At 41.0% G+C, this 14,562-nt stretch overlaps 1 protein-coding gene and 1 long non-coding RNA gene across 9 annotated transcripts; one reads left to right on the top strand and one right to left on the bottom strand.

Moving 5' to 3' along the window:
- The first annotated feature begins 1,587 nt into the window (after nt 1–1,587).
- LOC103722729 (protein TIFY 4B-like) lies at nt 1,588–7,869 on the top strand. 8 transcript variants are annotated; one of them, XM_008813393.4, is made up of 9 exons: nt 1,653–1,959; nt 2,064–2,218; nt 2,348–2,535; nt 3,096–3,180; nt 3,267–3,447; nt 3,553–3,630; nt 5,531–5,588; nt 5,683–5,897; nt 6,906–7,869. In XM_008813393.4, exons 1-9 carry the CDS (start codon nt 1,803–1,805, stop codon nt 6,917–6,919), a joined length of 1,131 nt encoding a protein of 376 aa, XP_008811615.2. In that variant the 5' UTR covers nt 1,653–1,802; the 3' UTR covers nt 6,920–7,869. The 8 variants fall into 8 exon arrangements, 6 of the variants coding, with proteins under 6 accessions (XP_038984846.1, XP_008811615.2, XP_008811616.2 ...); XM_008813394.4 differs by having other exon boundaries at nt 3,559–3,630; XR_003388643.2 differs by having other exon boundaries at nt 1,603–1,959; nt 3,096–3,447; nt 3,518–3,630.
- A 4,986-nt stretch (nt 7,870–12,855) lies between these two features.
- On the bottom strand, nt 12,856–14,201 carry LOC120111777. Its single transcript, XR_005513182.1, has 2 exons — nt 13,765–14,201; nt 12,856–13,007 (listed from the first exon to the last, which is right to left on the bottom strand). It is a non-coding gene; the product is annotated as an uncharacterized LOC120111777 (long non-coding RNA).
- Nucleotides 14,202–14,562: the final 361 nt, after the last annotated feature.

Genomic DNA, 14,562 nt, shown 5'->3' on the forward strand with positions numbered 1-14,562 from the left:
AAGGCTCGGAAGCACCTGCAATCACCAAGAAAGGAAAGGGATCTGCAAAAACTCCCAAAAATCAACAGAAAATACTAGCCTCGCCAAGAGCAAAAAACGCAAGAAGCGAAAGAAGAGGAAGGGCACCGGAAGAGGGCAAGGTTGATGGTGGCGGGGAAGCAGAACGGAGAATGCCGATCGGAATCCGGAAAGCGAGATGGGGAGATGATGGATTGATGTCGGCGCGGGGACGCTGATCGGAGCTCAGGAAGCGAGATGGGGAGGCCATGGATTGATGTCGGCGCGGGGACTCTGATCGAAGCTCGGAAAGCGAGATGGGGTGCGATCGGAGCTCGGGGATGCTTTTGAATGAGAGGCGAGGAGACGAGACATTTTTAAGGCAGCTAGGGCATCAATCGAGAGTGGAGCGAGGCATTGGAAATGATTTGGTAAGCGTCATCGTAGGTCCAACTTACAGCAACATTTAAAAGGCATCGTTGATTCTAAAGATGTACTGATGCTTTTTAAAAGCGTCGATAAAATTTGGCACTAGACTAAAATATCCCGACGCTTCCTTCTAGCATCAGAAAAAAGCGTCGGAGAATCTACCTTTTCATGTAGTGTTTATAATATAAATAAATTTTGAATAAATATAATAAATCATAATTTTATATTACAAGCTAAAGTTATCATAGTGGCTAAGTAGTAGATAATAAATTAAGAGATATTGGGTTCTATTCTTTGGATGGATGGTATCGTGATGAAAGTGCATTACTATTTCCATTGCAGATGATTTTTAGCAATGGGGAATTGACTATGAATCTTTTTTGTTCCAAATACCTTACGTGACAAAATTTATTTTTGAGCAACAAAAATTTTTTGATGGCTAAAAGTATAAATTCTTATAGTGATATAACTAATTCTAAATCCTGGATTATTAAGAACATCGTATAAGAACAGACCCATGGATGGGACCAACAAAGAATGCTTTTTTAAAAGGAAATCAGGGGTTGAGGAGTTACCATTCGGAGATAGGATGACGAAAGGAGACTCGGCCACACTGATCAGTTGGATCTAAAGGAGCCCGAGCAGTGTTGAAGAAGTCCATATCTTGCTTCGTAATATTTAGTTAATGGTGAGAGAGGTTATCACATTTCAGATCATGCATATATATTGTAAAGCTAAGGGGGCGGCGGATTGGATGACGTCATATGTAGCGTGCCATTCAAGAGGCATCCTATAAATTGGGGAGGCTGAGATGTCTAGTATATTTTGGGGTCTTTTGTTTGCTGGTTTTATTGAATGTATCCATATTATAATATTAGGTATGCCTATTATATATATATATATATATATATACATATATATATATATATATATATATATATATATATATATGGCAGCAGCAGTGGGATGGTGTTTTCGTAATTTAACAAAAGGTATGGTCTCATGTTTGTCCAGGGCGAGAGGGAGCATTAAATGGGGAGCAGTGCACTAACGTGGCAGCATGGGGTTGCGGCCCCCTTTAGTTAAACAAAAAAGCCCCATCGATACGGAGACGTCGCGGCCAAACCCCAACCCCTTCTAAAATTTTCCCTTTATACTAATAAATAATAATAATAATATTATTATTATTATTAATTCTCTGGCCGCTTCCACCCTCTCTTTCCCATATATTATGATACTAAAGAATTGGAAAAAAAAAGAGAGCTCAGATCGAGAGCAGGGGGGAGAGAGACAATGATATCTCTTCCCCACCTCTTGTCTGCTTTCCTCCGCTAAGCCCGCCAAACCTCACGAGCTCGCCGCCGGAACCCGAGGCGATGCAGGAGGACCGCCGGCCGGAATCCGGCAGCGCTACAACGAACGCCTCCGAGAAGGCGGTTCGATCGCCGCTCGACAAGCCCCTTAGCCAGCTCACCGAAGAGGACATCGCGCAGCTCACCCGCGAGGACTGCCGCCGATTCCTTAAAGAAAAAGGTCTCCTTCCTCCCCTTCCCTCCCCCCACTCTGGTCTTTCTCTTTCAAAGTTTTAGCTCTTGGGAATCTCCGGCGGCTGACCGGCACGTGCCGGTTCCGTGCAGGCATGCGGCGGCCGTCCTGGAACAAGTCGCAGGCGATCCAGCAGGTCATCTCGCTCAAGGCCCTCCTCGAGGGCCGACTCGACTCCGGCGACCACCCCGCCGGCCCCGGCTTCCGCCAGAAGCCTCCACCTCCGCCGCCGGTAACCCCACCGCACGTGAGCCCCCTCCCGCTTGCTTTACCTTTTCCCACCACCAAACATTCCCTTTCCAACCCTGTCGGCTTATGCTGATTTTATTTTTCTGCTTAGAGTTAGTTCTTTATTATTGTTTATTACTATTTCCAGGCCTCTCTTCCTTCGCCGCTGGAGGAGGCGGGCAGCGACTTGCCGGCGCCAGCGGAGGAGCCATCGCCGTCGCCGTACCGGAGGAGAGATCCGATCCCGCCGGTCTTCTTTGCCGGCGAGCCGTCCTGCCGGTTCCCGGTCGCCGTGAGGGACCAGCAACCGCCGGAGATTCCCTCCCCTTCGCCCAGGTTCTTTTCGCCTCCCCCAAAACCCTCGTAGCTTTTGCTAGTGTGCGTCGGTCGTTCCCTTGTGCCGCGCCGCGGCCCCAACGGCGTTGATCGCCGCATCGCCGGGTTTCGGCTTTGAAGATATTTTGTTTCAATAGTAGATTGTTTCCGTAAGTAATTATCATTGATCCGACGGCTAAGAGTGCCCGATCGGACTGGAAGTTACCCAAATTAGGCGTCGCTTTCATCTTTATGGACCGTTCGATTGTGGACTTTACTCTCGTAGACGTAAAAAAGAAAATTTCTTTTTAAACTTCCTCTGATAGACGCGTACACGACTTTCTATGCGGACGCATGATCTGCCGTTAGCTTCTCCTGCGAAACCATCCCGTCCGCCCGGCGATGGCGATTCCCCGTCTTCACCCCTGACGTGAAGCGCGGAATGGCCGCGCCCGGACGGGCAACTTTTTAAGAGAAATCCCACGTCTGTGTCTATGCGGGACAGAGAGCTCTGTCTGTAATCAGAGGGGCGACATCGATTCGACGGTCACGATCTTCGTGAACTCTGATGATGGTCTCAGGGTGCCGGAGGAAGCACCGACGGGCCAGATGACGATCTTCTACGACGGCAAGGTGAACGTCTACAGCGACGTGACGGCCGATAAGGTAGCGCTCGACCCGAACCCGAACTGTTTCGGGCGGCCTGACTCGGTTCGGTTTATTTTCGTTGTTCTGGGTTTGCTTGCTTGCAGGCGCGGGCGATCATGCTTCTCGCGGCGAGCCGGGACTGCTACGACGCTGCGGCTCAACCCGGTCCGGTTCACTCTACGCGGCCTGTCCTCGCCCGCTTTCCCCCTGCTTTTCTCGGACCGGGCCCGGGCCCAGTCCCCACCGCTTCGCCGCTGGCCGCGGCTTTCCCCACCTCGCCAGCTGGTACGTCTCTAAAACCGCCCCCTACTGTTTTACTATAGTTACCGGATCACCACTATCTAATTATTATAAGCCGTTTGATCTTGATCGGACGTCTGTGGAATTGAGATGCAGGGAGGTTACCCCACCATTTCCGGGAGGCAGCGGACGCCACCGAGTGGAGAGCTGCACGAGATATCGAGCCCGGTAAGAGAGCGGAGCACGTTACCGGGTAAATTTGCGACTTTTTTTGTTCGTGCAACTGTCTTGTGGACTCCAGAATTTGACCGATGACGTGGCTTACTGATAAAGCACACGCTTCCCGGGACCCTTCTCTGTTTATTTTCTTTTTTATTCAAATTTAAATACCGAGTAGAGCGACCCCGCTGGCGGATAGCCGTTGGATAAGTGAGGCTGGGCGGGGAACAGGTTCCTTGTCTCTGGGGTGGAATTATTAATTCCTTTGTTGTACACGAATTATGGGCCACAGGCCCATCTGAGACTGAGAAGGGGGGGGGGGGGGGCCTACGGCTTGACATGATCAATCATGCTCCGTGGACCCCTTGCTTGATTGTCTGCATGGTTCTCTAATGAGTTTTCATGGAATCCATTCAATCAAGCTCGGAACCGTATGCTTATGTCATGTCTTGTCTAAGTTTGGATCGGCCCCAGTGTGAATCGAGCCGAGCACAAGCGAACTAGGCTATTCGCAAGCTTGGCTTGAACTATACTCAAGCTGAGCTTCAGCTCAAGCCAGCTCATTAATTTTGAGTGCAAATCGAGCTCTTTAGAAATGGCTTGTTTATAGATTGTGAAGAGATTGTGGTGTCTCTAGGACCTTTTTATGTTTATGCTGTAAGCTAATCTTACTTGTTAGACAATCTATCAACCAATTTATTGAAACTTATAAAAATTTGATATATTAGACATGGTAATAAATTATGTGTAATTTATAAATTGTTTGAACTAAGTTGGGATGTTTATAAATAAACTAAGAAGTTCACAGGTACTTCAGTGAAACGTTATTTATTCTAATATATAGTTGAGCATGAGCAGCTGCTTTCAGACATTTCGCACAATTAACAGCCTTACTTTAGGCTCTACTTGTTAGTTCTTTGATATCGAAACACAATTTCATGGTAATGCCTTTTCATGTGATTGGTTTTCAACTTAGTCTTCTGAAATTGGGAGCTATAGTTGCACAGGCTGTAAAGCAACGGTATCCACATGTTGATGATATTTGAAATTACTGATTTCATGTTAATTATGTCAGTCGATATTTGGTTTAAATACTACAATTTTTTTTTTAAATCACCACCAAAATGAACTTCATTTTCGATTAGTATAACACTTAACAGCGCAACCCAGTGTATCTTATCAAGATAGATGGATGTCACTGGCTTCAGTGTAAGAATTGCTGGACCACTCCACCGCAGGTTCAATCAGTATGGACCTCATGTACTACTATTGTCGGAACCTATGCCTATCTACATCCTTGTGGAGGTAGTTGATCTGCCCTTTTTCGTACTTTTGTGTCAGTAGTTGATGCACTTGAATTTTTATATGAAACAAGGTGTTTCTCGCGAGATATTCCTATATTGTTATTTGGTTGAAATCAAATTCCCATGCTTTTAAATAGTGACTCCTTTTAAAGCCAGTGTTGGTCTTTGCTTGTCCGCTCAGTTTAAAGTAATCTACTGTTAGACAGTATACTTGTGAATGGAGACCAGGTTTGAAATGCAAATATTTTTTTAATTATGAAAGTTTACAAACTCTAGAATTTTCTGTCATACCAGAAAATGTAATTTGTTGTGGCTGTTATAGAATGATATATTCGTCTTTCTTGATTTTGGGCGTCCGCAAGATGACTTGTGCCACTCTTTTGTGTAAATTAACCAAAGAATAGGCTTATTCTTGCACATGCATGCACACTCAGCTAGAAAAGATTATGCATTAATTATATTAAGAGGTTTGAAGGTGGAGGAAAATGAACGTGCGGGTTCACCTAAACAACAAGTTTCAAATCGACAACTTGGTATATGGTTTACAATTTTCTGTTCTTACTGTTCTTGGGGCTTCTCCAACATATGCTGGTTACCTACTGCAGAGGGTCCAACAAGTAGAAAAGCATCGTTGCAGAGGTATCGCGAGAAAAGGAAGGACAGGTATGAGTTACTTTCATGGAAAGAGTAGCTCTTCTACTTTTGCTTGAATCATGATGTTTAGAATGAATTTCATTTACTTATTGCTCATGGAAAGGTTTAAAGGAAAGAAAACTCTTGGAGGGCCACCTGCAAACATGGAGATGATGTACTTGAGCCAAAAGTTCAGGGGTCAGATACCAAATGAGCAGTTAAGTCGGAGTGACACTAGCTCCCCTACCCAGCCTAGACCACCTTGCACACCAACTAGGTGCAGTTCAATAGAGTTCCAGACTCAGAAACATCATATCTCGATTGATCTTAATGATGACGGTAGGTGAAAATGACCTTGTAACATATCTGACTGATAATTTACTCTGTGGTTAATGAATGCTGTTTAAATAGTAATATGACAGATGAAATCAATTTTAAAAGAGTGTGACATATGCTTGGATAGATAAATGATAATAATCCTTACCAAAACTGCATGGAATAATTTCCTGACAAGACTCCATATGCTAAACTATATGTTTGTTTCAGTTTAGTCCCTTAGTGTGCAATATTATGTCTCTATGAATTCTCATGTTTTATGTCCAAGAGCGGCAAACGTGTGATAAGAAAGATGGCCCTTTAGCAGATTTGACTGTTTCTGCTTTAAGTATATAAAGACTTTTGTATATATGTTTTTAATGCTCTTGGTTGTGGTTGGCATTACGATTTATAAAATATTAATTTTTTTCAGCTTGATTTGGGTTAGTTTTCATAGGCAGAAGTTTAATACAGTAGAAGTTAATCTGTGCCATTTATTTATTACTTTTGTTATCCATGATTTGATGAAGAGAGTAGACATTTTTTTTGTTACTGATGTGATCTTGTATCAGTGAATACTTCAAAAAGGGAGAGCCACTGTCATATTTAGGCTTCCTAAAATATGTTCTGAGATTGATTTTCTGGATTTTACCTATGAACTTTAGTTGCACAAAAAAAGAAAGAAAAAAATCTGTGATTCGGCAACCATATTTTGCTGATTATGTAGTTGGACTGACAGAATGCTTGAGTTGCCAGCATGGCTCATGCTTTATTAAAAGGCATTGAATGAAATTGTGTTTCAATTCATCTTGTTTCTTATGTATTATACTTCGTTAGTCGATAATTAAGCACATAAACATTTTGTTATCAACTCAATCAAATAAATTCCACTGTTTCCTTGACTGTATCTTGTGTCAATGTATTGCTAGTCAAATGGTGCTTCCTTGTTCTGTTTTCAATAGGTATTGTGTTTTGTCTTAAATTATTGCATCACAAAAGGCTTATTTTCCATTATGTCTGAATGTTAAACAGGTGGTGGCAAATGAATAGCCTACTTGACATCGGTCATTCTGTGATCATCTATCTGATCCACTGACACAGAGATGGGTTTCAATACCTTAAGTGGAATAGCAGACCATTGGTTCCACATTGTTTTGAGATGCAAAATCCACCTAATCTAAAATCATGCCCTTATTTTGGCTTAAATTTCGATATCTAAGAAGCTTGGCTTTGCTTCATTAAGGCTGTTGCAACCTTGATCAGCTGGCAACAAAGATTTTGGATCAGAATACCATGGTAAGTTCAGGACTAGAAGAAAAAGAGTTGAGGATCATCATTAGCCTTTGTGCATACCAGAAACTGGCCAAGAGTTCCAGCATTTTTCGTTCTATGAACTTGGCTCCTATCAATCCAAGATCACAGCCATAGGCCCGTGACTGGTTTGAGTTTGATCACCTGATTTTGCTAGAGAAAAAGAGTTCCAGTTATTCTACAACTAAGATATCTTACCAGGTTAACACTAGGCCTATGTGTTAGCTGAGTTGCAATGTATGAAAAAAATTGAACTCAAAGTACTTGTAAGATGCTAGCTCTGTAGCCTCCTAACTTACAGGTACCTTTGCTAGGCTAAGTAGGAGATTTTTTTATTATTCTTATTTTAATCAGCATTTGCATGGTCCAAATTTGCTTATGTTTTGGAGAATTTATTTTGCAAGATCCTTAATTTTGGCGAATTGTTTATTTTGCTTTTAAGGAATATGAAGGGAATGTCACCTTGGTTTGAACCCAGAGCTTCTCCACAGTACATGGCCAACTAGAGGTACGCCAACCAGCAGAACCAAGCCCCATTAGTTTGACTCCTTCCTATAGTAGGGTTTTGAACAATTGAGATAGTTTGTAAGTCTGATGAATTGTCCCTCAAATTAATCATTTCTTTCCAATACTGTATCAGTTTCTCAATATGAGGATGAATTCGGAGACCTTGAGTTTTTAAACATTGGACGAACTCATGTATATTGACATGGATATTACCGCTTAGATACTATTATTGTTGGACCTTGCCACCATTATCGGATATGAGCCTGTCCAAGTTCATGCATTGGTCCCTCATATGGAATCCAAATCCTTATATGATGCCATTACCATATAGGTGCTCAACTATAGGCTTCTGTCTCTTTTGGGGAGACTCAGCTATCTTTAAGAGCAAAAAGCAAGGGAGTTTTCTAGTGCCGAAGTGAGATACTGTGATATAGCATACACTATTAGAGAGATTGTATGGCTCCGTTAATGGCTTTTTGATTGCAGGTTTTATTTGAAGATCTTAATGCCATATTTTTTTAGTGCCATTCAGATTGCATCAAATTTAGTGTTTATACAATAGTATAATTTTAGGCCATTGTTGAAGTTAATTGCTACTACATTCATAGAAAACTTCTTGATGGCACCATCTCATTACTTTCTTTTTTTCTTCAACAAATTTCGATTATAATCAAGTCCCACCTAGCTGAATAGGTGTAACAAAGCTACTTGGAAAAAAAAAAAAGAAAAAAAAAAAAGGCAAGGTGCACCTTGAATTGAAATTGGCATATTGCATTTTGCTGGATGGATTCTTTAAAAAAATTCTTCGGATAAAGATATGTTTAATATTTTGAATCTACATTGGCTAGAAGGGAGCCCCACTACTTCTTCATTCAGGGGGACCGGCCTCATGACTTCCCATTGGGCAAGAGGTGCATCTAACCCACCCACCCACTCATCAATCCACTCATCAATCACGGTGTTCAATTGACTTGCATAGAAAGATCCCTATTGTATAGTCAGTCAGTGCTCCATCTTTTTGCTATTATCAACTAATCTTTTCAATGTTTGATTTTACTCTATGTTAGAACATCTTTGTGAATGCTATTTCAATCTAAATGGTCCTATTCTGTGTCCCGTGTTAAGAAACATTACTCCTCTTTTCATTGCAAATTCAAGAATATGATCAATATGATTGATTGGTTTGTGCGCTTCTCTTATTACTTTTTGGTATCCCTTTGATCCTCAGATACAATTCGATCTGTCTTCAGCTAAATCTCGATTTGTGGAAAGCCTTCAATGTCTTCCTTATGAAAACATCCATTTGTATTTTAGTATATTCAGTCTTTCATTATTCTTCGTGATGTTGACCACATTTAAGATCCCTATTTGCATTTCAGTGGATTGGTCTATGGGAAAGAGTATATTACAACATTTATAATTCATGAATTTCTAATGATCGTTGTATCTTGCATGCTGAATCCTCTACTATTCTATGATCTTTTTAAAAGCGTGCCAATCCCTACGTTATGCAGAGCTGAGCATCTTCTATTCACTAAGATAAAACTTTTCCTCTGTAGGGGCCTTATTCAGTAAACCCCTATGGGCGGTCCTCTGTTGTTGTAAAGTAGTAATAGTCCCCGTGAAGCTTTCAGGAAGAGGGATAGTCTTGTGCGTAAGCATAGCATTTCTAGTCGAACCACTGAACCACACATCTTTTTTTGGTGGTAACTCATGTAGTTCTATAGAGTAAGAAAGGAGAAAATTCATTGTGGGATGAAACAAGAAGATTCTTAATTACCATGATCAAATGTGCCTATAAAAATGGCCGTATGCAGCAGAGTGACAACCCAGCCCAAGAGCGGGCTCCCCACTAGTAGGGGAGATAGGAGATGGATATTTTGAGAATGAATTGTATGGACTATCTTAAACACTACAACATTTGTCAAATCCACGGAGACCATATAAAGACAATACCAGATACCTTATCTCCTCAAATGTTTGAAGGAAGTTGTGCATTAAGCTATTTGCAAGGGCTAACTTAATCCTTTTCTCTAGGGATCTCGTCTTAGACGAGGGCACCTTAGAAGAGCCGCCGACTCTATCATTCATGTGTGGTCCATGCTAGATTTGATCAAGTTTCCATCCTACCCCCTCTAAGTTCGTAAGAGATTTAAGCCTTTTAGCATTTGGATCAAGCTATTTTTCTATAGGATCTCCTATACAGTGTCATCAATATCATAGTGTTTAATCACCAAGTTTGGGGTGGAGAAAAAAGCGTGCTTTTTTTGGAAGAATCTTATATAGTTTGGGAAGGGATCTCTAATGATAGAAAAGAAGAATCTACAATATTGATGAGTTCTCATTCAACTGGATTTTTTCCGACCTTGATGGAGCATTTGCTTCATCGTTCATTCCATTGTTAATGAAGTTGTTGGTTATTGACATGGTTAGGTAGTAATGATGCTTGTTTAAGTGGACATGGATAGGGCTGATAATCCAAGAGGAGCACCAAAGAGTTTAGGAGAAATGAGGAATGATAGAGCTCAGGACAAGTGCTCTGGTTGTGTTTATCAGTAAGACATTTCAGTGGGTGGTATGGCCATGGATGCAACTTGTTGAACTTGTAACATGTTGCCACTAGCAAATGACAAATTACCTTCTGCTCTGTGGTTATAGAAACAGTCACTAGAAAGCTTTCCACTTAAATTGGAGTTTTCATGGAAACATTTCTCAGAGACTGACTTAATTCCGCTATTGGAGAAAGAAGACTGATGTAAATACCGGAGAGCAGATATTGGATAGTTTCTTATCAATTATCTCATGTTTTCAAAAAAAAAAAAATCTATGAATTTCCAGAAGTTTTCCTGTGTTTAAAGCTCTTCCCCACTTTTATTATGGCGAACATTTTAAGCATTATTTCATACATGACAATTGTTGGGTCCATGTCCATTATGATAATTATTTATGCAGCTTACCTAAGGAGTTGGAACAGCTCCATGTCTGCTCGCACCGATAAGTTAGATCCTGGTCCTTTAATTGAACTCATCGAGTTCACAAATGCTAGTAGGATGACACATACAAAGGGAGTCGGTCGGTTCGATTTTGGGTGCATGGTCGCATGGAAGATTGATGCATGACAATATTGTTGCAAAAATATCCAATGCAAGTTGTAGAGTACAAGAATAGTAGAGGTGCATAATCTGACATTGTTTAAGTTGGGTGTTAGCACAAGATAATCAACTAACTTGCTCTCTATAGTAGTAAGTATGCAAAACTAATACAATGACAGAGTTATATGCTTTGCATATTGATCAAACACTCACAGATAATGGCCATGGCCATGTCTCCAATCGTTCTGAACCTTAATAATCTGTTAACATAATTATGTTGCAACTGATTTCTATGATAAGCAATATTGCCTATTACAAAGATAGCTTAAAATAATGAACTGATGTTATATAATGCAAATTTTATATTTTAATAATTACTTCATTTTGAAATGGATATTAGAAAGGTAATATTTGGTAAAGTTTTGAAACACTTGTATTGTCCAAAAAGTTCCACTATGACTAATGCATGTAATGTAACAGTCCTTCAGTATCTTAGTGGTCTTGAACCTTTGATGTCCTGCAAAGTCAACTAATCATGCATCACAAAGATCGCACCTACAGTGCATATATGATGACTTCTATCCACCATGGATGCTAAAACATTGTGAATTTGTAATGGTCACACAGGAAGGAAGCGTATTATAAAGCCAAAAGTGTGCAAACAATACTTTCAAGAACAACAATGGGATGATCACCAATAATGTCACATAAGCCAAAGAAAAAGAGCTTTTTTGCAATCATAAAAGAACAAAATATAAGATTTATTTGCTTATTTAGGAGGAAAGTAAGTCTCTTTGTACCTCTGATTTCCTTCCAACACATACTTCAACAGGAGGCTCTCCTTATCATAGGTTGACACTTAGGACCAATAAGAACTATTTATTCTATTACTACATTATGTCAATGTATATCCTGTGCATTTCATTACATATATTATTGTTATTTTCTTGAGAAAATGTATTCATTATTACCATAGTCGATCACTTACGCAAGTCTCTACAATATTTATCTTATGTCTGTAAGTCCTATTAGATAGGGCACAAGCACTTCAATATATGTTTTGACCAAGATACCGTAAGATGATCTGAGCTTCCCCATTTTGTACCAGTAGGAGAATGGTGTCATGCCCCCGCCTCTGCGAGGCACGTGAGGCACCTAGTGCCCACGTGGGGGCCACATGAGGGGGGAACACGAGGCTCCCCTGCCAGATATTGTCCGGTTCTGAAACTTCACGCAAGCGTCCTTCACCCCTCCCCGGTTTTGTTTTCCACCCAAAACGGGTCTGCAGGATTAGGAGACACCCGCCTCATATGCCCAGGCTCTAGAACGAGTCTTTCCGATGTGGGACTATTGGGTTTCACACCCTTCCCACCATCGGACAAGAGCCGTCCTCGGCTCTGATACCAAATGTCACGTCCCCGCCTCTGCGAGGCACGTGAGGCACCTAGTGCCCACGTGGGGGCCACATGAGGGGGGAACACGGGGCTCCCCTGCCAGATATTGTCCGGTTCTGGGGCTTCACGCAAGCGTCCTTCATCCCTCCCCGATTTTGTTTTCCATCCAAAACGCGTCTGCAGGATTAGGAGACACCCGCCTCATATGCCCAGGCTCTGGAACGAGTCTTTCCGATGTGGGACTATTGGGCCTCACACCCTTCCCACCATCGGACAAGAGTCGTCCTCGGCTCTGATACCAAATGTCACGCCCCCGCCTCTGCGAGGCACGTGAGGCACCTAGTGCCCACGTGGGGGCCACATGAGGGGGGAACACGAGGCTCCCCTGCCAGATATTGTCCGGTTCTGAAGCTTCACGCAAGCGTCCTTCACCCCTCCTCGGTTTTGTTTTCCACCCAAAACGCGTCTGCAGGATTAGGAGACACCCGCCTCATATGCCCAGGCTCTAGAACGAGTCTTTCCGATGTGGGACTATTGGGCCTCACACCCTTCCCATCATCAGACAAGAGCCGTCCTCGGCTCTGATACCAAATATCACGCCCCAAATCCGGATCATGACACGGCCGTGCTATTGCAATCTTATGCACACAATAACACGAAGCCACTTAAAATTTCGTAATGAAAATAAATAGTTTCATTTACTAATATCATAACATTGTTCATGAAGTTGGAACAGTACAGAGCTTCTAAAATCTGATTATTACATAACATTTTCAATTACCCCAACCCTGAATAACATCAAGCTCCCTGCTCCTAGTGGTCTTAATCATCTGTAGGAAAAAAGTAGATAAAAAGGTATGAGCTACACAACTCAGTAAGTAACCAGGTACTATCTTATTGGATCAAGTACAATTATGCCAATGCAGTAATTAAAAAGCCAACAGTTGTAGTAAAATAAAACATTTATATATGATATACACAAATCAGGTCATAAAGCAATGCATGTTCTATCCATAAAAATTCATAATCATGATAATGCGAGTCATATAAAAATATTGCCATTTATCCATACTTTATAAAACATACTCTCAGGCGGATGTGCTGCTATGATCACTATAATCCCGTGACAGGGCCTGTTAATCTTAGTCGACTAATTCTGTTATTCGTTACCAACTTTAACCCGTTGGCAGAGGGCCTGTTATTCTTTGGATGCTAGCTCCAGGGTGTCGACTGGCCTCTATTTCTAGAGATGGTCATAGCTATCTGAGAGTTCATAAATCATATTCTTTTTCTTTCATAAATCATAATCATCATAAATAGATGGAAAATGATAAATGGCATTATATAATTTAAAATGCATAAACATGCCTCAAATATCATTTTTCATACAGTCTAACATAATCATAATTTCGTAACTCATACATCATCAAATATTCATGAAGGATGCTCTTTAATCAAATTCATGTATCTCATGCAATCATATACTTGATCCTAATTTTGAGGAAAATATATCGTAAGCAATACATTTTCATAATGATGAATAAATAGTAATTTAAAAACTTTAAGATCAGTGCCAAGGTTACTTACAGCAATATGCTTTCCAATTTCTTACGTCCGGGTGACAAATCCTTGATCACCTAAATAAATCACATAGGGGTCACATTATTCTCTATTTATTTCATAATTTTCTAATTTATCATAACATGAATTTACTTGCTTGGATCTCAAGTCCAATTTATTTAATTTAGAGCCCTTGGCCTCGATTTAGAACCAGATTGGGTTCACGTAGGTCAATTGGGTCTTTAATTAAAGAATTGGGCTCGGTTCCTGATTGGGTCTAGCCCTATCGGGTCAATTTGGTCTTCTGATTATGTTATTGGGCTCAATTTCAAGTCCAATTAAGTTTAATTTTGGTCCAGGATCAATGTGGCTCATCTAGGCTTGAGTCAGGGTCAGCCCAAAGTCAATTCGGTCTCAATTTAGTTAAACTGGTTTTGAATTGGGCTTGATTCATATTCAATTTGGGTCTGTTGAGACTAACTCAGCTTAATTAGGTTCAAATCCAACTCAATTGGGCTTAATTTGGTTCGAATTTAACCCAATTTATAATTTGGGTTCGTCCGGACTTAGCCTAATCTGACTGGGCTCGGTTTTAATCAAATTTGGCTAAACCCATTTTTTTTTTTATTTTATTTGGGCCTAACAGGTTCGAATCCGTACCCGGATCAGACCCGTTAGGTCGGACCCGTTAAGGGTCTCTCACTTCTTTTTTTTTTTCTTTTTTTTTTTTCTTTTCCTTTCCTTTTCTTTTCTTTTTCTTTTCTTTTTTCTTCTTTTCTTCTTTTTCTTTTCTTCCTTCTTCCTTCTTCCTTCCCGAACCTTCTT

The sequence above is a fragment of the Phoenix dactylifera genome, chromosome 8 (assembly GCF_009389715.1).
Source record: "Phoenix dactylifera cultivar Barhee BC4 chromosome 8, palm_55x_up_171113_PBpolish2nd_filt_p, whole genome shotgun sequence".
Taxonomy (NCBI): domain Eukaryota; kingdom Viridiplantae; phylum Streptophyta; class Magnoliopsida; order Arecales; family Arecaceae; genus Phoenix; species Phoenix dactylifera.